The sequence below is a fragment of the Cebus imitator genome, unplaced genomic scaffold (genome assembly GCF_001604975.1).
Source record: "Cebus imitator isolate Cc_AM_T3 unplaced genomic scaffold, Cebus_imitator-1.0 Scaffold106, whole genome shotgun sequence".
Lineage (NCBI taxonomy): Eukaryota > Metazoa > Chordata > Mammalia > Primates > Cebidae > Cebus > Cebus imitator.
Window position 1 is genome coordinate 5023298 of NW_016107421.1, and position 22450 is coordinate 5045747.

Consider the following 22450-nt stretch of genomic DNA (forward strand, 5'->3'; position numbering starts at 1 on the left):
AAAAAAAAAAAGGGTTTCATTATGTTGCTCAGGCTAGTCTTGAACTCCTGGGCTCAAGTGATTCACCCACCTCTGCCTTCCCAAAGTGCTGGGATTATAGGTGTGAACCACCCCACCCGACAAGTGTTTACATTTCTTACATGTATAGCAGCTAGAAAGCAAAGAGTTGATTAGTGTATTGGAACTCCCTGTTTTCATGTTGTATTAGGTTGACAAAGTGGAGATTATAGACATTACGTGTCCTGAAAGAATCTAACAGCAGAAGAGCTGCTGTGTATAAAAGTACTGTGCTTGGCCTTCCCAGACACAAATCACTGTTAAACTGGGGAAGGAATGGGAACTGGGTGGGGACTTAACAATGTACTCTTTTTCTTTTCCTTTTTTGAGACAGAGTCTCAGCCCTTCACCCAGGCTGGAATGCGGTGGCTCAATCTCTGCCCACTGCAACCTTTGCCTCCTGGGTTCAAGCGATTCTCATGCCTCAGCCTCCTGAATAGCTGCAATTATAGGCACGCACCACTATGCCCAGCTAATTTTAGTAATTTTAGTAGAGACAGAGTTTCAACATGTTGGCCAGGCTGGTTTCAAACCACTGACCTCAAGTGATCACCTTCCTTGACCTACCAGTGTGCTGGTGTATCAGGCATGAGCCACTGCACCCAGCCTGTACTCTTTTTCTTGTTCTCCCTCTGCCCCTGAGTTTGGACTTAGTTTTGGATTTTCGCCTGATGGATGATTGGTTGAAAGTGGAGTAAGAATAGTGTTTCACATCTTGGCCTTTCTTACAAAGCCTGGGAGAACACTAGATTGTATTCAGAGTCTGTTGCACTGGAGGATTTACCCTAAAAGGCCCAAAGGGCAGCACAAGAGCTGGAGCACCTTACTTGGGTTGTACCTGATAGGACTTGAATGTCTTCTCAGATTCTGGGCTCCATCTGCAGCACAAGCCAGGAAAATGGTGTGTTGTTGCTGTACTTGAAGTAGACAGTGAGTGCTTCAGTGCCTGAGGAGTTGCAGCGAGGAATGAAGAGGAAAGGGTAGAAGCTGACATATAGGCTGTCCCATCTTCCTTACCCAGTCATTGTCACGGTTAATAGTAGCTAACAGTAGCTTTTGTATATTGAACATTTAGGGCCAGGCCCTCTGGTAGACACCTTCTTAGTCCATTTGTGCTGCTGTAACAAAATGCTACACATTGGGTAATTTATAAACAATAGAGGTTGACTTCTCACAGTTTTGGAGGCTGGGAAGTCCAGGATCAAGGTCCTAGTAGGATTGGTGTCTGGTAAAGGTAGCTCTCTGCTTCAAAGATAGCACCTTGTTGCTGTGTCTTCACATGGCAGAAGAGCTGGAAGGGCAAAAAGGGCCTAAGCCTGTTCTCTCCTGCCCTTTCGTAAGGCACTAATCCATTCATGAGGCAGAGCCCTCATGACCTCATCACTTCCCCAGAGGCCCCACCTCTTAATACTACCACAGTGGAATTAAGCTTCAACATGAACTTTGGCCCCACTTGAGTCATAGTAGGCACTTAATGGGGTAATTCTTGTTCAACTTTTCAAAGTCTTGCCAGATGGATGCTTCATTTTTCCCCGTGAACTGCTGAGACTTAGAGAGGTTAAGAAACTTGCCCAGGTTGTGGCTTTATTGCAGCAAGACAGCCAGACCCACATACTGGGGTAGAATAGGCTCTGGGGGAGCAGATGCAACAAGCAGAAACCAAAGGAGCAGAACAGAAGTGCAGGTCCACAGAAATGAGCGTTCAAGGAGGCTCTGTGTCTCCACGTCTCCTACCCTGCTCAGGAACTCACCCTGGAGTTCTCTGCTAGTTTCAGGACCTGACAGAGCCCACCAACCTGGGCTCCCCTCCAGCTCCAAGGAAGGAAATATCTTTGGCTGAGTTGATAGGGCCCAGCTGAGGTTCTTTGACCTTGTGAGACCCATCAAGAACAAGAAGGGTCTCACAAGGAGAGGAACAGAGTCAACTCTTGAGGCCACCATTTCCATCCTCCCTGGGCACTGGTGACAGTCAAGTTTCAGAGTCAAAGCACTGGTGATAAATGGCAGCAGAATGTAGAACACAGGATAACACCCCCCCCACCCGCCCGCCCTCGTGGCCTTTCCCCCACCTGCCTCAAGCACTGCAGGCCAGGTTAGTGGTTAGTAGTTTAGGCTTGTCATAGTTTGGGCTTGTGGTGGAGGTTGGGTAAAGAGAAGGGAGGGCCTCATCTGACAGAGGTGGCTGTACACACAAAGTACAACAACTGTGCCTGATGGTTCATGCTTCATGTTTGTGGGGTCCGCACCTAGAGTGTTCCTTTGTTTAGCTTGCCCTGTGGGTGGCTTGACTGTTGTGGCAGTCTGGCCTTCTATCTTCTGGGGAGTTACGATGGAAGTGGTGCTGTGGAGGCTGGCAGAGTCTGTGGCTGTTGGAAGGCGTGCAAGGCACTTGGAGGGGTGATAAAGTGAGAATCCTTTCCAGGTGAAATCCAAACTCCCTTTTGGGACTTTGAGAAAAGTGGGGCATTGGAGTTGAAGATTGCTACAGTCAGAATTGTCTTCCTATACTGTGGCTTGTGTGAGGGTGTTATTCACGAGCATCCATAGGTGGTAGAAATTTGTATCAGTATGTCTTTGGGACTTTATGCCATAGGCTGGGTTTGCTGAAGAGGAGGCAGGGAGTTTGTCACGCAAGATCCTTACTAAGGGGTACCTCTGGGACAACACCTGTTGGGGGAGGTGAGGGACGTCAGAGTGGGCACAGGGAGACTCAAGCGACAAGGAAGGCCCCATGACAGCTTCTGCTTTGGAGCAAGAATAAGCATAGCCCTTCAGAGCTGTTTGCAGTCTAGTGAGATAGGTCTTCCTGCTGTGCACCCATCAGTCATTAGATTGGGGTTGCCTAAAATGGGCGTGGTGTAGAGTGCAGGTCTGTGCAGCCACAAAATCCCTGAAAGGGCTGATTGCTGAAGGCTGCCTGCCCGCAGCCCTCACTGAGTGATCTGGGTGCTGCTACAGCACAGCACCTGGCTCATTGCCTTGCTGACCTGTGACGTGGGCTCTGATGTGGTGCAGGTGGCAGTAGGGCTGAACTTATGGGAAGCAGGAGCTTGTCTCTGGTGGGGAGGGCCAGTGGTGGCTGCACAGCAGAGGCCCTTTCTTTTTCTTGGAGTAGTGGGCCCAGTTCTGAACCACGATGGAAGGCTGCAGTCAGCTCTCCTGGCTGAATTCCAGGTCTCTGGAAGCACATGGCCTGCTTTGGAGTAGCCTGCCACGGGGAGGCCTCTAGATGCCCACAAGGGCTCCCCATCAGTCACACCCACATTTCTTCAGTATCCCCAGTCCAGTTCTGAGGGTGCCCTCTAGGCTGGAGCTAGAGTGATGCTTGTAGCTGCATTGGCTGGAGGGCGTGCAACGATGAGTGTTTTGAGCAGCTGTCTGTCCTAACTCCGGAAGCTGGGGTCACTGAGGAGAAAGAGTCAGATCTACATTTGAGCTGGCCCTGACTTGGGTCCAGGCCTGACTGGAGGGCTGGCCATTGCCAGTGTTGTTGGCATTCCCTGTGGACCTGTGTGTGGCTGAGTCCATCAGGGTCTGAGCCCGTGGTGCTGCCTACCTCCAAAACATCCCTCAGAACAGAATTCATGGCCGGGCGTGGTGGCTCACACCTGTAATCCTAGCACTTTGGGAGGCCGAGGTGGGTGGATCACCTGAGGTCAGGAGTTCAAGACCAGCCTGGCCATCATGGTGAAACTCCATCTTTTTTTTAAAAAAAAAAAAAAAAAAAAAGAAGTACATAATTCATTGCTTTCTTTTCTGTCTGAAGTTTGGCACTGTTTCCATCTAATAGCTGAATGCCTGTCTGTCTCCCTGTTCTTTCACTTGTACACCCAACACACACAGTAGTGCCAACACACTGTGTCAGTCTTTGTTAAATGTGGGGATTTGGAATTGACCCATTTCAGGGTCAAGTCTGTAGTTAGGGGAGCTAAATGGGGTTGATTCTGTATATACCACTTATCCCAATCAGCGCCTGAGTCCCAGGCGGTTTCTGACCTTCTCTTGTTTTGGCTGATGGGAGCTGGGACTACTGCAGTGTGGGAGGGTCTGGCTGCCCACCTACTTGAACTTCCCAGTGTCTAGGGTGCAGGGGCCTCCCTCTGTGACAGCGTCTGTGTCTGACTGAGCAGTCCAGTCACAGGTGGGACCCCTCACCTTCCTATACCAGGTCTGCCACATGTCCCCATTTCAGTGTTGGGGAGAAAGAGAAGCATTTACTATTTTCTGGAACCGCTGTTTTCAGTGAGTCCTGGCGCGGAACTCTAGCAGGGTGGGCTCAGGGTGTGGCCTGCCACATTGTCAGGATACACAGTATTTAGCAGTATATACAGCTGGGGAGTTCTGTGCTGCAGTACGTATTTTAAAAACTAGAGCAGTGGCCCAAGGGGAGGAATCCTGCCAGTGTGGATATAAGGCAGTTGGCCACAGGCTGACCTTTACATGCTTTGTTGGAGGGTAAAATGTCAGTGGAGCTGCCCAGGGAAACTTGGCAGCCCCTCAGGTGTACCACATAGCCCAGTGGGCAGGGAGGACCTGTGGAAGCAGAGATGAGGGTTCAAGTTGACATTATCTGCATTTGGGTTCAAAGTAAGTGGTAGGCTTGTGGGCTCCATTCTTAGTGATACCGGGTTTGCTAGAGGGGCTGTGACTACTTTTCAGGGTTACAGCCTTGCTCCCAGAGCATGGAGGGGACCATGAGCACTGTGGGCCTGCACTCTAGTTTGAGGTTTCAGCTGTGGTGGTGCTCTCTCTGGAGGGGTTGCAGCCCTGTGTGTGAGTCAAGCATCTCCCAGATGTGAGGTGTGCAGAAAAGGTGGATTTGAGGATTTTAATGCATAAAGGCAGCAGGAAGCTAAGAAATAAAGTTCTAGTTCTAGAAATCTGTGAGGCAGTGGTTCAGGTGACAGGAAGTAATCAGTTCACCTGGGAAGTGGCAGCTGTCTCTACCTAGGTTGAAGGGCTCTGCTGCTCTGCCTGGTGTTGTCTGATGGGGCTTGGAGCTGGCTCTTGCCAGGAGTCATCTGCCTGTGTGACTGGCCTTTTGTCTTTGTAAGCTTGGGCTGCTCTAGCAAAGGACCATTGACGATTTGGCCTAAATAATAGGCATGTGTTTCTCTTCTGGAGGCTGGAAGGCCATGATCAAGTTCCTGGTGAGGAATGTCTTCCTGGCTTGCAGATGGCCTCCTCCTCGCTGTGTCTTCACATAGAGGGAGAGGGAGCTCTGGTCCCCCTTTCTTTTTGTTTTTAATAAGGGCATGAATCCCACCACGAGGTCTTCACCTCCATGACCTGATTTAAACCTAATTACCTCCAAATACCATCACATTGGGGTTAGAGCTTCAATGTATGCATTTGGGGGTGGAGGGCACAAATTTAGTCTACAGCACCTTGGGAACACCTCCTCAGTTCCCAGTTATGTGAAGAGAAACATTTCTGGGTCTTAGAGGAAACTCACAGCAGGGGCACTGCCACCTGTAGGCAAGTATACTTATGTGTCCCCATTTTCCCAAGCACCCCATGTTTGCCCAGCCCCAGTGCCAGGTACTGGGCTCATAGGGCTGGGGCAGGTTACATGGCCCCTGCCCACAGAGTGTGCAGGATCAGGGAGCAGGTGGCAAGGAGTCAGCAGGAGCGCTGTGTTGTGAGGGCCAGGGCAGGAGAAGGTGAGTATGTGCTGTGCGAGGGCCTTTGTGGTGATGAGGTGGATTTTGCAATCTGATATTTCAGTATAGTCATGCTTCAAATGGGTCCTGTGGTTTGATCTTTAGTTAGGAAGGAAAAGAGTCTAATTTCTCAGAAGGAAGTTATGCAGCTACAGAATTGTGTAAGGTGTCAGCCAGGTGCCTCAAGAAATGTCAGGCCACTGAGTGGTAGAGGTGTTAGCATCGTGGAATAGGCAATATCTAGCAGTTTAAAAAAATATCTTAATTTCTCATTACCTTGTAGGTAGGTGACATTCACACCCTGGTGAGGGTGTGCAGAGAGGGGCTGCTGCTTTGCCCAGAGGCTTCCAAGCTTTGCTTATAGTCTTATTGTACCTTGACTCTAAGGTGATAACTGTTGATATTAGTGAATTATAATTTGCCCTCATTGGAAGTGCGGCAAAACTTCTTGTCATCTGTGACAACTCCCTGAGAGGAGCACTGAGGGAGCATGCCTGGCTTATTTAATATTCTGCCCTGGCAGAACTAAAATGCCAAGCATCTTTATTGAAATCCTGTGCCCCAGGCTTGTAGTTCTTGCTTGCACTGTCTCTTGGACTGGAAGCCTGCAGAGACTCTGACTGTGGTGGGGTCATTGGTCGACTGGGTCCAAGGGCTCCCTCAGCCTGCCCTCCTTCCCTGAGTGAGTTGCACCCAACATGCAAATACAAGCCTGATGCTCATCTTGGAATTTGAATTCTTTGTTTTGTTTTGTTTTTTGAGGCAGGGCCTTACTCTGTCACCCAAACTGGAGTGCAGTGGTGCAATCTCAGCTCACTGTACCCTCTGCCTCTCAGGTTCAGGTGATCCTCCCACTTCACCCTCCTGAGTAGCTGGGACTACAGGTGCGTGCCACCACACCTGGCTAATTTTTGTATCTTTTGTAGAGAGAGGGTTTTACCATGTTGCCCAGGCTGGTCTCAAACTCCTGAGCTCATGTGATCTCCCCTCCTCGGCCTCCCAAAGTGTTGGAATTACAGGCGTGAGGCACTGCACCCAGCCCTGGGAGAAAATTTAAAAAATTCAGAGGCCCAAGTTCTACCTGAAACTCTTGATATAATTGTTCGAGGTTAGGGCTGGACATCAGGATTTTTAAAAGCTCAGCAGGTACTAGATTGTGGTGATGGGTACATAGCTCCAAATTTTACTACAATTCGTTGAATCATTTACTTAAAATGGGTACATTTTACAGTATGTAAATTGTTCCCTGACAAAGCTGTTGACAAAAGTCAAACCAGCAAAACACTCCCCAACTGATGGATGTGCAGCCAGGGTTTCCATTCCTTTCTTCATCAGGTGTTGTCTGGCATCTTCCTGGCCATCACTGTGCCAGCCCCCGAGTGCCTGTTGCTCCCACACCCCCATTCCTGTAGGAGAAGGGGTCTGGCTCTGTTGCCCATTCCTTCCCACTCCTCCACCCCACCACATCACAGTCTAGCACTGGTCAGTGGCCTCACTCCTCACTGTCCCTCTGTGCCCAGACTTTGCCTCTTCTCTTGGCACTAGACTATCCTCTTGAACCTTTGCTTCTGTCATGCTGGCTGGCCCCTCTGCTTGAGATACAGTCGATCACCATGCCCTCTGGGCACATTTCTAAATTCCCTTAGGACAAGCTGGATGACGGGAGTTATCACCTCTGCTGAGGTGGCTTGGGCCACTGCCGCAGAGTCAAGACCTGGAAAGCCAGATTCCAGTGGCCAGCATCAATCTCTTAAAAGAAGGGCCCTCAAGAATAGTTTCTTGTAAATTCTAATAAACAAAATATAAATAATACAGAATAAAATGTTAGTATTTGCTTTAAGATCAAGTTTAATTATATATAGGTAACCCTTATTTACAAGTGATCACTATGAACAACTCATTTGCTCTTCACCTGTGGAGGGAGTGCCCTGTGTGGGCTGTTGGAGCAGAGTGGGGACCGGGCCTGCCTGTCAGAGGGGACCAGCGTTGGGTGGTGTGTTCCAAGGCTCTGTTGTCTTCCTCTGCCCTCTGTCTTTCTCACATACTGCTCTAAGGAAGGGCAAGATCTGGCCAGTTGGAAAGACAGACCAACATATCAGTATGGGCATGAGAAGAATAATGGTGATCCTTTCCTAGGATCACCATCATTATATTTTGTTAAGTAAAACATATGTATATATTTAAAGTTTTTGTATAGACAGAGTCTCACTATGTTACCCAAGCTGGTATGAAACTCCTGGGTTCAAGTAATCCTCCTGCCTTAGCCTCTCAGAGTGCTGGGATTATAGGAGTGAGCCACTGCACCCAGTCAAGGGAATATTTTTTAATGTAGGGGCCACCACATAAGACTGCCAGGAAGATAGGCTCCCACGTTTGTGTTTAGTCATAGAACTTGTACTGTTTCTAATCACAGCAAGCAGATAATGAACGGTTTCTCCTGTTCTCCCCACACTCAGCTCTGCTGAAGAGATCTGCCCTTTTTCTTAGTGTGAGAAGGTTTGCCCTGGCCAGAACATGTCTTGGCCCTGAGAGGGAGCGACTGTGAGTGGGCCTCTCCCTTTCTCTAACTCCTCTGCTGTCCTGCTTCACCTCATGGTGCCCATTCCACATACCTGGGCCCTAGAGGGAGTGCATTTAATGGGCCACATGCTTCCACACAGGTGCTTAGTTGCATATAAATAGCTGAGATCAGAGGCCTGCAGGTCTCCTGAACCCTGAACCTTGGAGTAGAGCCCTTAGCTGGCCTTCTCACTCCTCCACTCGGTGGTCAGCTTTGCGAGCATTCTGGCCTCCATTGCCCCTTCCCCTTGCCTTTTCTCCGCACTTCACTTGAAGGAATTGTTGTCCTGTAGCTCGCTCTTTTGACCACACATTTGCTTCTTCACTTCATACTCTGGGTTCCATCTCTCTTCCTGCTTTCCTGCTATTTTGAATGCCATTCAGCAAGGTCTGATCCACTTCCGATGACCTTTCCATGGGCCTCCTTCCCCTTGGATGCTCTGCGCTCTTTTACTGAATCACCATGTTCCTGATGGCTCTCTTGCTTTTCGGCTTGTTCTCATCTGTAACTTTCCCTGTTCTTTGGCCTCTGCTTTCTCCAAGGTACTTTTTTCTCCCTTTTGTTGGCCTTACCCAGTCTCATGACAGGTGGCATCACTTTGCAGGGACTCCTCACCTTTGCCCTGATTGTGTACCCAGCCACTTCCTCCTCCTCTTCCTCCCCTTCTCCTCCTTCCCTAGTCTTCCTCTTTGTCTCTTGTGGCTCCCTGGCACTCCCACCTCCCAGGACATCACACTTTGGTGCCATCTTCAACCCCCTCCACCCACTGACAGTTGCTAGAACCTCTTCCTTCTGTTTGTTCTCAGGCCTCCAGACTTTCCTGCCTTTGCTAGGTGCTTGCTGCCCATCTCTTAGGTCACCTGGCCTCCACTTTGCCCTTTCTGAAGTTGTCCTCTTCAGGCAAAGCTTAGAAACTTGTGTTCAGAAATCTGTCGTGGCTCCCTCCATGATCCTGTTCCTATTTTTCTACCTTGTTTCCCAGTGCTCAGCTGTTGTTTTGGGACCTTTGTTCTGGCCACACTGGATGCATTCTGGTTTCTGTGCTTTTCCGTGCTCTGTGCTTTGCACATTGCTAATTTATCTGCTTGGAGTACTCCTCTTTTCCCCTAACTCTGCAGGACTAAATTCTACTTACTCACCAAAGCCCAGCTCAGAAACCTCTTCCTTCCTTAGTCTCCACAGCTGGAGAGAATCTCCCTGGCCCAAAGACCCCAGAGCATGCTACTTTCTGTCTGAAGCACAAGAGGACTTTGCCAGGTCGGTCATTTCAGAGTGTACCCTTCCCCATGCCCTGCTAAACTGCAGCTTTTTATTTGTAATTTCTTAGTTGTTTATTGTAAATATTTAAGATATACAACAGGAAGCTTTTTTTTTTTTTTCTTTTGAGACAAGTTCTCACTTTGTTGCCCAGGCTGGAGCACAGTGGGATGATGATTGTTCATTATTACCACAAACTCCAGGATTCGAGTGATCTTTCTACCTCAGACTTCTGAGTAGTTGGGACTACAGGCATGCACCACCACGCGTGACTTTTTTTTAGAAGTTGGGAGGTTGTGGAAAAGCAAAAAAAGCAAAAACAAAACAAAACCAGGTGGGGAGTCTCACTGTGTTGCCCAGGCTGGTTTTAAACTCCTGGCCTGAAGCAATCTTCCTGCCTTGGCCTCCCAAAGCACTGGGATTACAGGTATTAGCCACAGTGCCTGGTCCAATATGCTGCTTTGATATAGTAGGTTGTTTACTACAGTCAAGTGAATTAATACATTCATCTCATATAGTTACCTTTTTAAACATGGTAACACCTGAATCTACTCTGTTGGCAGATTTCCAGCATACAAAACAATATTATGAACTATAGTCATCATGCTGTACTTTAGACTTACTCATCCTACATAACTACAACTTTATATTCCATCCCCCCATTCTGCCCCCTTCTCCATTCCCAAGCCCTCGTCACGATTTTCTTTTTCTTCATTTTGACTTTAGATTCTACATATATGTAAGATCGTATAGTATTTGTCTTTCTGTGTCTGGCTTATTTTATATAGCGTAATGTCTAGATTTTCCCATGTTGTTGCAAATGGCAGGATCTCTTAAGGCTGAACAATGTTCCATCATATGTACTATGTATACCACAATTTCTTTATCCATTCAGTTGTCAGTGACACTTAGATTCTTTCCATATTTTGCCTATTATGGATAATGCTCCAATGAACATGGAAGCGCAGGTATCTGTTCCACATACTGAATTTGTTTTCTTGGGTAGACAACCAGAGTGGGATGGCTGGGTGATACGGTAGTTCTATTTGTAATTTTTTGAGGAACTTCTATACTGTTTTCCATAATGGCTATACCAAGTTTACGGTTCTGCTGTCAGTATGCAAGGGTTCCCTTTTTTCCACCTTCACGCCAACATTTATCTCTCCTCTTTTTGATAGTAGCCATTCTAACAGGTGTGAGGTGATTTCTCATGATTTCAATTTGTATTTCCCTGATGTTTAGTGATGTTGAGCACCTTTGCATATACCTGTTGGCCATTTTTATTTCTTCTTTGGAGAAATATCTATTCATGTTTTTTGCCCATTTTTAAATTGTTGTTTTTATTTTGCTCTTGAGTTGGGTGAGTTCCTTATATGTTTTAGATAGTGATCCTTTATTGAATATATGATTTGTAAATATTTTCTCGCAATTCATAGACCATCTTTTCTTTTGTTTTTTTGAGACAGGGTCTCACTCTGTCACCCAGGGTAGAGTGCAGTGGTGTGGTCCTGGCTTACTGCAGCCCCGACCTCCCAGGCTCAGGTGATCCTCCCACTTCAACATCTTGAACAGTTGGGACTATAGGTGTGTGCCACCATACCCCATTGACTTTTGTGTTTTTTGTTTAAAAAAAAAAAAAAAAAGTTTTTGCCACGTTGCCGAGGTAGGTCTTAAACTCTTGGGCTCAAGCTGTCTACAGACCTGGCCTTGCAAAATATTAGAATTACAGGTGTGAACCACCATGTCTGGCACATAGGCTACTTTTTTGTTTTGCTGATTGTTTCCTTTACTGTACAGAAGCTTAGTTTGATGTAATCTCACTTGCTTATTTTGTTTTTGTTGCCTGAGCTTTTGGTGTGAAATTAAAAAGTCATTGCCAAGGCCCATGTCAAGGAACTTATTCTCTATCTTTTCTTCTGGGAGTTTTATACTTTCAGGTATTACATTTAAGCCTTTAATCCATTTTGAGTTGATTTTTTGTGTATTGTATAAGATAAGGAGCCAATTTTATTCCCTTGCTTGTGAATATCCAGTTTTCCCAACACCATTTATTGAAGGAGCTATGCTTTCCCCATGGTGTTTTCTTGGTAGCCGTGTCATAAATTAGTTGACTTATATATGCTTAGGCTTATTTCTGGACTCTCTATTCTGTTCTATGTGTCTGTTTTTATGCCAGTACTGTGCTGTTTTGATTTCTATAGCTTTGAAATCAGAAAGTATGGTGCCTATGACTTTGTTCTTTCTCAAGTTACTTTGGTTTTTCAGGGTATTTTGTGATCTCAGAAAAATTTTAGAATTTTTTTTTTCTGTTTCTGGAAAAATGCCTTTGGAATTTTGATAGGGATTACATTGAATCTGTAGATTGCTTTGGGTAGTGTGGACATTTTAGCAATATTAATTCTTCCAATACATGAACATGGTATATCTTTCCATATATTTATTTGTGTCTTCTTTAATGTCTTTCATCAGTGTTTTACAGTTTTCAGTATTTATTCCCTTAAATTTATTCCCAATAAATACTGTGTTGAATAGAAGTGATGAGCAGGATTGTGTGGGTGGGAGGGGGGCGCGGGTTGCATTTTGTCCTGCAGAGGGGTACTGGGCTTAAACACCAAATGAGTGACTGGTGGAAGAGGGACTGGGTTGTCTGAGGCCCTGGGGCAGAGGACTGGGGCCAGGAAATGTAGCTATGAGGGGGTAACTGGAAGATAGCACTGGGAACAGACATAGACACCAGGTGCATATAGATCAGATTTTGAGAGGATTCGTTCCAGTACTTGGAACCACTATTAAAAACACTGTAGTGACTGGCTACCTATAGGTCATTTCTATGTTAATTTAATTTTTTTTTTTTTTTTACATTAAAGTGAATATTCAAGGACTTTTGACTGAATTTGTTGGCATTCTGAAAGTCACTTTGTATATCTGAAAGTAGCTAAATGGCTTAAAATCTAAACTTTAGAACAGGTTTCATTCAGTTCATTCAGTTTATTTATTTATTTTTTCATTGTTCTAGAGGAAATTGCCAATTTAGAACTGGTGATTTTATGCGGAGTAATTAACTAATATTAACAATAATTTCTTTGTTTCTACAGAGGTTGCAGAACTTGAAGCTAATTTACCTTGTAAGTATAGCATCCCCAAACACTAAGTACTGTGAAATAATTGCATGAAGAAAACTTTTTATGTTTTAATAACCTTGTATAGCAAAAAACCTGTTTTTCATGTTTGTTAGGAATTATTTTTAATTTTGTTTGAAAAGGTAGGATTTTTTCAAGTGTCTAATAAAAACAAGGTGGGCCAAGTCTGATGACTTAGGCCGATAATCTCAGCACGTCGGGAGGCCGAAGCAGCTGGATCACTTGAGGTCAGTAGTTTGAGACCAGCTTGGCCAACATGGTGAAACCCCATCTCTACTAGTAAAATACAAAAATTACCTGGGCATGGTGGCATGTGCCTGTAGTCCTAGTTACTCGGGAGGCTGAGGCAGGAGAATCACTTGAACCTGGGAGGTGGAGGTTGCAGTGAGCCAAGATCATGCTGCTGCATTCCAACCTGGGTGACATACTGAGACTCCATCTAAAAAAAAAAAAAAATTTGCTGGGCCTGGTGGTGCATGCCTGTAGTCCCAGCTGCTTGGGAGGTTGAGGCACTAGAGTTGCTTGAACCCAAGAGGTGGAAGTTGCAGTGAGCCAAGATCATGCCATTACACTCCAGCCTGGGTGACAGAATGAGACTCTGTCTTAAAACAAAAACAAAAACAAAGAGTAAGGTTCTGCCATCTTTCTGAGTGCTTTCTATCTCTCCTTAGCATAGCAGAGGTGCATTTGGTTAGGTTTTGTGCCTCTTCCACATGCATTCTGTCTCACATCCACTTTAAGTGGAAAAGTATATAAATCAATAACAGTTTTATTTTTGTTAGGGATGATACCAGCTTTTTGGTAGAGCGCTCATTTGTAACTTGTCCGCATGTTTGAGGGGTGGCTGTACTGCCTTGCCATCAGTGGCTGTCCATCTTGCTTGATCATTTCTGCCCCAGATACCCAGGGCCAGCATGCAGTCTTCTCTCGTGAGCATGGTACACCCGGAAAGCCTGTTTATCAGACAGTTTACTTGGATAATATATGTCATATATTCTTTTTTTCCCTATCATTAATCTTCCAACCCCTTATTTCAAAAGGTAATTAAAGTCTGAAAGCTTTGATCATTTCAGTAATTTTTGAATTATAACTTTTTATCATCATACTTGCTTTAAAATTAGTTCTGAAGCTGAGGCTGTCTGTGGATGATGGTGAAATATTTTATAAGTGGGTCTGCTGTTTTGGGTGAGTGTTAGAGAGGACTTAGGTTTGGATGTGGAGGGATCTCTGACATGGGGCAGGACAGGGCCCATTCCAGCCTCCATCTGAAGTTGGAAAGATAATGGTGGGATGCATCCTCTACATGGTTGTGAAGTCAGTTTGAGAGGGTAAGTATGTAATGATTCTTGAAAAATTATTTTTGAGACAGTCTTGCTCTGTCACCGAGACTGGAGTGCAGTGGTAAGATCTCGGTTCATTGCAACCTCTGCCTTCTGAGTTCAAGCTATTCTTGCCCCTCAGCCTCCTGAGTAGCTGGGACCATAGGCGCACACCACTCCAGGCTAATTTTTGTATTTTTAGCAGATTTGGGTTTTTGCCATTTTGGCCAGGCTGATCTCGAACTCCTGGGCTCAAGTGATCTGCCTGCCTTGGCCTCCCAAAGTGCTGGGATTACAGGTGTGAGCCAGCACACCCAGCCGAAAGATTATTATTATTTTTTTTTAAAGATGGGGTTTCACCATGATGGCCAGGCTGGTCTTGAACTCCTGACCTCAGGTGATCCACCCACCTCGGCCTCCCAAAGTGCTAAGATTACAGGCATGAGCCACTGCACCCAGCCAATTATTTTTAACATACAGAATTTATGGATAGGTATAGTGAGTTGTGATATAAAATATGTTCCTTACTGTGGATCTCCATCAAAAGTGTTTTGAAAGTCACTGGATTGCTTGATCTCAAAGTTTTCTTCAACTTGGAAATGAGGCAGTATCTTGACATTCTGTTAAAAGGTTATCTTTCTGGCTGGGTGCGGTGGTCCACACCTGTATTCCTAGCACTTTGGAAGGCTGAAGCAGGTGGATCATTTGAGGTCAGGAGTTTGAGACTAGCTTGGCCAAAATGGTGAAACCCATTCTCTACTAAAAGTACAAAAATTAGCCAGGCATGGTGGTATGCACCTGTAATCCCAACTGCTCGGTAGGCTGAGGCGGGAGAATTGCTTAAACCTGGGAGATAGAGGTTGCAGTGAGCTGAGATTGCTCCGCTGCACTCCAGCCTGGGCGATGGAGTAAGACTCTGTCTCAAAAAAAGGTTATCTTTCTACCCACTGAAGTATTTACAGATGAAGTGGTTTGCTTTGAAATGCTACAGGAAGACAACCGTGTGGGGAACAGGATAGACAAGCAAGATTGACAAAATGTTGAAGTGGGGGAATGAGTTCATTATACTGTTCCCTTTACTAAGACATTTTCCTAGTAAAAATAAAATAAAATAATTCCTCTGCTTTCCCCTCCCTTCTTATCTTCCCATAGGCCCCCAACTTGAGCCTGTATATTCATGTAAACTTTTTTTTTTTTTTTTGAGACAGGGTCTCTCTTTGTTGCCCAAGCTGGAGTACAATGGCATGAGTGCAGCTCACTGCAGCCTCAGCCTCCTGAGCTCAAGTGATCTTCCCAACTTAGCCTTCTGAGCAGCTGAGACCTCAGGTGCCTGCCACCACACCTAATTTTTTAAAATTATTATTTTTTTCTTATAAAGATGGAAACTCTTGTGTTGCCCAGATGGTCTCAAACTCCTGGGCTCAAGTGATCCTCATGCCTCAGCCTCCCAAAGTGCAGAGATTATAGGCATGAGCCACTGTGCATGGCCAACATATGTAGAAGTTTAATCAGAACCACAGAAAAGTTTCCACTTATAAATGTTTCATTCATCCTTGATTTGTGTCTTACAGAAATTGTTGGTTTTTAACCCACAGACTGTACTTTTAAAAACAACAAAATTTTATGACTGGCTTTCAAATCAGGATTGTAACTGCATCCCTTAGGTTTGAAGGAATCATGGCACATCTTCCTAGCCCTATCACTATGGTGTCAAATATTAAGACAGCATGCTCCCTGCGTCGTCTTTCATTCTTCTCCCTACCTTCTCTCCTAATCAAAGAGGGGGTAAGTTATATATCAGTTTGTACAAGTAAGACATGCTTTCCAAAAGTATGTCTCATTATTCTAAAGAGAAAACAGGAAGCCACAAATGAATAACCCTTTACTATCTGTTTAATTATCTTCCTAAAATGTTTACAAAGGCAAACAAAATAACTTGTCGTGTATCAGTGCCACTTAGTAACTATTGAGAACTAGTTGGAAGCTTTGTACATGCAAGTTTGTAAAAGTTTCTCTGCAAAAAAAAAAAAATTAAAATATTTCTTTTAGATAAACTGAAATATTATTAGAGGCTCAGGTAGTACATGCTTACATGTAGATTAAAAAAAAGCTTAATTCTAGTTTTAATAAAGCCCTTGCATTGAACTAGAACAAAAACCTGACTGTTAACATTTTTTTCTTAGAACTTAACCTCTTTTTTTTTTGAAACGGAGTCTTGCTCTCTTCCCTAGGATGGAGTACAGTGGCTCAATCTCAGCTCACTGTAACCCCCACCTCTTGGATTCAAGCGATTCTCCTGCCTCAGCCTTCAGAGTAGCTGGAATTACAGGCAGCTGCCATCATGCCCAGCTAATTTTTGTATTTTTAGTAGAGATGGGGTTTTGCCATGTTGGCCAGGCTAGTCTTCAACTTCTGACCTCAAGTGATCCGCCCACCTCAGCCTCCAAAAGTGCTGGGATTACAGGCATGAGCCACTGTGCCTGGCATGGTTTTATTGCTTTTTAATCTACTTCGACAATTTCTTTATTCTTGGTGGGCCAGCTTTTTTGGAGCTATTGGTTTCTGCATCTGTCTATTAAAACAAAGGAGAATGCTAGGTATTAAAAACAAATACATGATGCCAACGTCAACTAATCATTGAAACATTTCCCAAATCATAATTCTATGTTTTTGTTTTAGAACTCACTAGAAGGATGGCATTTATCTTTTCAAGTTAAAATTAGGAAAAATAAAGCCCATTTTAAGTATTTTCACACAAAGTTCTAAGTGTGTAATTTTTGGGAAAGCCTTGAGCTCCTTGGCCCCAGGTTTTTTATTTCTGAAGTAAGGACTGTGACATTGTCACCTCTAAGACTGCTTCTTGCTTTTCTAGGCAATTTTCACTGGAAAGGAAACCCCACTAACAGTCCTGTGTTACTTGTTCTTTGTATGTACAGGTGTCCCATGTCTTAACACGTTACTAAGTACTGAGAGGAATGAGGCATGCAGTAGGGGAAGGGGTCATGAACTAGTTAATGTAGGGATTAGATTTGCTTCTGCTGATAACCTGTGTGATCTTGAGCTAGTCACCAAACCTCTCTGGACCTTCCACTCATGTCTCTTAATTGAGGATGTTGGACTTGATGGTCTCTAAGGCCACCTCTGCGTAGAAATTTGAACTGTCCTGATTTTGGTGAAGACTTATATCATTGTCAAACTAAGCAAATCCTTTTGGTGGAACTTGTAAGAAAACTTTAAAAAAAACATAAAAAGTCTTCTAAAAAAACTCAGAAAAATTAGAAAGACAAAATATAGTAAACTCTGGGTGGGAGCTAACTTCTTGACAGCATTCTCCTTCTTCTTCTTTCTTCTTTCCTCTTCTTCTTCTTTCTTCTTCCCCTTCCCCCTCCCCCTCCCCCCTCTTTCCTCCCCCTCCCCCTCCCCCCCCTCCTCCTTCTTCTTCTTCTTTTTTTTTTTGAGACACAGTCTCACTCCGTCGCCAGGCGCTAGGCTGGAGGGCAGTGGCGCAATCTTGGCTCACTGCAACCTCCACCTTCCAGGGTCAAGCAATTCTCCTGCTTCAGCCTCCTGAGTAGCTGGGACTACAGGGGCACACTGCCACGCCCAGCTAATTTTTGTATTTTTAGTAGAGATGGGGTTTCACCATGTTGGTCAGACTGTTCTCAAATTACTGATTTTGTGAACCGCCCACCTCAGCCTCCCAGAGTGTTGGGATTACAGACATGAGCCACTGCGCCCAGCTGGCACCCTTCTTTTTTTCTTTTTCTTTTTTTTTTTTTTTTTTTTTGAGACGGAGTTTCGCTCTTGTTACCCAGGCTGGAGTGCAATGGCGCGATCTCGGCTCACCGCAACCTCCGCCTCCTGGGTTCAGGCAATTCTCCTGCCTCAGCCTCCTGAGTAGCTGGGATTACAGGCACGCGCCACCATGCCCAGCTAATTTTTTGTATTTTTAGTAGAGACGGGGTTTCACCATGTTGACCAGGATGGTCTCGATCTCTTGACCTCGTGATCCACCTGCCTCGGCCTCCCAAAGTGCTGGGATTACAGGCTTGAGCCACCGCGCCTGGCCTGGCACCCTTCTTTTTAACTTCCATTTGCTATGGTGACTATGAATGGCTGTGGTGCTAGGAGAACATAGTAGAAGTTTGACCTGAATTCTTTCCTGGTTTTTCCATGTTTAGTTCACTAGCAGTGGTGAACTGAGAAGTTTAGCATAGGCCTGTTGTGGTGGCCCATGCATGTAATCCTAGCATTTTCGGGGGCCGTGAGTAGGTCACTTGAGTATGGGAGTTCGAGACCAGCCTGGGTAACATGCTGAGAACCTGCCTCTACAAAAAACATAAAAATTAGCCAGGTGTGGTGGTGTGCACCTGCAGTCCTTGCTACTCAGGAGGCTGAGGTGGGAGGATCACCTGAGCCTGGGAAGCAAAGGTTGCAGTGAGCTGGAATCATGCCATTGTACTCCAGCCCAGGCAACAGAGTGAGACCCTGTCTAAAAAAATAAAGTTTAGCACAATATTTTCTGATTTTATAGATATAGAAAATTTCTACATATATATTCCTTCCAGATTCCCTGGGTATTTTTTCCATTGGTAATTAGCCGTGTGTCATTTGTTTGAGGGAGATAGGGATGGGATGCAACCAACTTCCCTGGCCAGCACCAGCAGCCAGTAGTTCCCCTCTCAGGGGAACACTTTGTTCTGATTCAGGGCTCTTGTGATTTGGATCAGTGGGCACAGAACATTGCCATCTGGGTCAGTAGAACATTATTTTACCGATAAAGAAAGCCGATTTACCACTTAGGTAGTAAAGGTATTTTTTAAAGAGACAAATTATCATGGTAAACTCTGGGTGGGAGCTAACTCCTGGGCAACATCGTTCTTTTTCTTCTTTTGAGACGGAGTTTTGCTCTTGTTGCCCAAGCTGGAATGCATTGGGCGCAGTCTTGATCTCAGCTCACTTCAACCTCCGCCTCCCAGGTTCAAGCGATTCTCCTGCCTCAGCCTCCCAAGTAGCTGGGATTACAGGTACATGCCACCACGTCCAGCTAATTTTTTTGTATTTTTAATAGAAACGGGGTTTCACCAAGTTAGCCAGGCTGATCGTGAACTCCTGACCTCAAGTGATCCTCCTGCCTCGGCCTCCCAAAGTGCTGGGATTATAGGCTTAAGGCACCACATCTGACCAGCACCCTTCTTTTTAACTTCCCTTTACCATGGTGACTGAATGTCTGTGGTGCTAGGGGAAGAGAGTTGACCTGGGTTCTTTCCTGTTTTTTTGTGTGTGTGTTTAGTTAGTCTTTGCCTGCATATATTAATCTCCCTGAGATATGATTTCTTTTTGTTAAAGTACAGTAACATAATTCTTGAAATTAATGGAAAGATCTCTACATTTAGTGACCATTTAAAGGTTGAAGGAAAACGTCTGCATTTGGAATTAACTAATAAAAGACTATAAGGAGAAAAACACATGACAAAAACCACTGGTTTGCACTTGTAGAGTATTGGCACAATTATTATTGGACAAATAGGGAAGGAGATCTACCAACTTTCCATAAGCCATATGAATCCCTCTAACACCACTAAATTTACATGTGTTCAAAGGTTTGCCTCGTCATCTGGACTGCTGCTCACCGCCAGACCTTCCTGATGTGCTGTTTCTTTTGCAGGTACATGTAAAGTGCATTTTCCTGATCCAAACAAGCTTCATTGTTTTCAGCTAACAGTAACTCCAGGTAATACTCTTACATACTTAAGTATTAAAGTGATTTCAAACAGCAAATTGTAAAGGCTGCCCATACCTGTAATATTTGCCTTGGTTTATCCTCTAGCTTTTAAGAAATTAACACATTAATAACCATTTCATGTGAAGATAAGATATATACTTCATAGTGAAGGACAAAAGCATAGTAAAGTGAATTTGAGGCATTCAGTGTACACTCTCAATAATGATGTATAAATGTAACTAAGGTTAATGACAGCTGAGGCAGTTGGTGTATGGTGAAGAGTGTGGGCTTAGAAGTCATAACTGTGTTCCAATCCTGCTCCCCTATGTAGGAATAGTGTGACCTTGGTTAAAAGTTGCTTAGCCTCTTAGCCACAGCCTGCCTATCTACAAAGTAGGGATCAAATAGGACCTATCTCATAGGACAGTTGTGAGGATTAAACAGATAGTGTGGGTAAAGCACTTAAGCCCAGCATCTGGCACAAAGAAGCAGACAGAAAGAGGATTACCAGCTGTCCTCAGTAAGACTGATAGTGTCTAATCTCCAAGCTGCCCCAGCGTGGCAACATATTTCTTCTTGATCAAAGTGGGCAGCAAGAGGAGGACTTGTATATTTTCTGGTTACAATGCAGCTCTAAGAGCTGCAGATTCCCACACTTCACAACCCACTGGTGTTTATGTTGGACAGTGAGTGGCAACCAGTCGATGCTGCTGTGGGGAATTAAGAAGGAAGAGGGTTTTGTGGTGGAAATATAGGGTGTTATTTTATTTGGGGGATGGAAAGGTAGTGAGAAACTGAGAATTATTAGTCACTAGCTAATTAAAATGTGGAAAACAATATAGGATTCTGGTAGGTGACAGTGAACCCATGAATAAGTCCTGGCCTTGTCTCTCTGTAGGTAGGATGGGCTTTTTTTGTGGAAGATGTTTGATAATAATAGCACGAGAAATCCTGGTTTCAAAATATGCTGGAAAACTTTAAGAAATTCCGTTTTATCTATGTGATGGTTCCACAAAGGGCTCTGGGAGTGTAAATCAGTTGACACCGACTCCTCTAAGATGAGGAGAGTACTTGGGTATGGTAGTTAATACTGGAGCGCCATCATTACACACATATTTCTCTCATTGCGTTTTCTACTAGCTGTGCTTTATGCCACATAAGAGCACCATCATTAGAAAATGGGGTGTTCCACATGCCTGACCTCTATAGATCAGTGTAGTGAAGGACTTTAAACTGTGAAATGATGAAAACTCCTTCCTAAAACACGTTGCATATTGTGCTGTTTTTGACGAGAGGTACTGAGCATACTCTAATGCTTTCCTGGTGACTCAAGGTCACTGTTATGGACATCATTTACTATTCTGTTAAGTAATGTACGGTATTCTCAGAAATTATTGTAGTGATTAAGATTGGTTCTCTGTTTACTAATTTCAGACTTGTGTTTATAGTAAAATATTTTCTTTCATCTGCCTTTCTAGGGCATTTTCGGTGGCTATTAGGGATTCTGTGGCTCTGCCCATTCCAAGCCTGGGCTTTGTGGTCCTTGGCCACTCAAAGATGTTTGTTGATTTTTCCAGGTTCTTTACTGTCATGTGATTGGGTTTCAGGCAAGTCTTGCCTCTGGATAAATGTTTCTTTTCACTCAAATTTTTTTTTCTTTTTAAGAGATGGGATTTCATCACCATGTTGGCCAGGATGGTCTTGATCTCCTGACCTCATGATCTGCCTGCCTTGGCCTCCCAAAGTGCTGAGATTACAGGCGTGAGCCACCACACCCAGCCTTTTTTTTTTTTTTGAGACCAAGTCTCTGCTGCCCAGGCTGGAGTGCAGTGGTTCTTGGCTCACTGCAACCTCTGCCTTCTGGGTTCAAGTGATTCTCCTGCCTCAGCTTTTGTATGTTTAGTAGAGATGGGGTTTCACTGTGTTGGCCAGGCTGGCCTCAAGCTCCTGACCTCAGGTAATCTGCCTGTCTCAGCTTCCCAAAGTGCTGGGATTACAGGCTTGAGCCACAGCACCCAGCCCCCCTTATTTTTTAACTGAAATTTTTTACTGAATCACATTAACATTGTGATTATTGAGATTAAATCTAGGACAGCATCTTTGATGTTGGCCTTATAATTGTCCTTGAAAATGGGGCATAATTGTTATAGTTTTTGTATTCACTGTTCCATCAGATTAAAAAGTAACTTGTGGCCAGGCGCAGCTGGTTACTCCTGTAATCCCAGCACTCTGGGAGATCAAGGCGGATGGATCACTTGGGGTCCGGAGTTCGAGACTAGCCTGCCCAGCATGGTGAAACCCTGTTTTCACTAAATATACAAAGAAAAAAAAATTAGCCAGATGTGGTAAGGTGCGTGCCTGTAATCCCAGCTACTCAGGAGGCTGAGGCAGGAGAATCACTTGAACCAAGGAGGCAGAGGTTGCAGTAGCTGAGATTGGCCTGCCGAACTCCAGCCTGGGCTACAGAGTGAGATGCTGTCTCAAAAAAATTTTTTTTTAATAAAAGTAACTTATGTCTTGTTACTTGTAAATACTTAATGCCTTACCATTCATATTTTTAATAAGTGTACATCAGGGCCATTAACATTGAGCTGTGCACAGCATGCTTTTTAAATACTGTGTATATGCCCTTATTTTGTGATGTCTGTCAGTTGGAAAGCTGTGGTGATGCCTGCCCTTTGATTATTAAGAGAAGTGTGGCTGGGATATCCCAACCCTAAACACTTATC

At 44.7% G+C, this 22450-nt stretch overlaps 1 protein-coding gene across 1 annotated transcript in view; it reads left to right on the plus strand.

Annotated features, from left to right (window-relative positions):
• The window catches only part of UBE2F (ubiquitin conjugating enzyme E2 F (putative)), a 77305-nt gene that overhangs the window by 7374 nt on the left and 47481 nt on the right, over positions 1–22450 (plus strand). Inside the window, exons 3-4 of the mRNA XM_017537671.2 lie at positions 12633–12662; positions 19665–19730. Coding sequence (XP_017393160.1) covers positions 12633–12662; positions 19665–19730 — 96 coding nt within the window. The remainder of the gene's footprint in view (positions 1–12632; positions 12663–19664; positions 19731–22450) is intronic.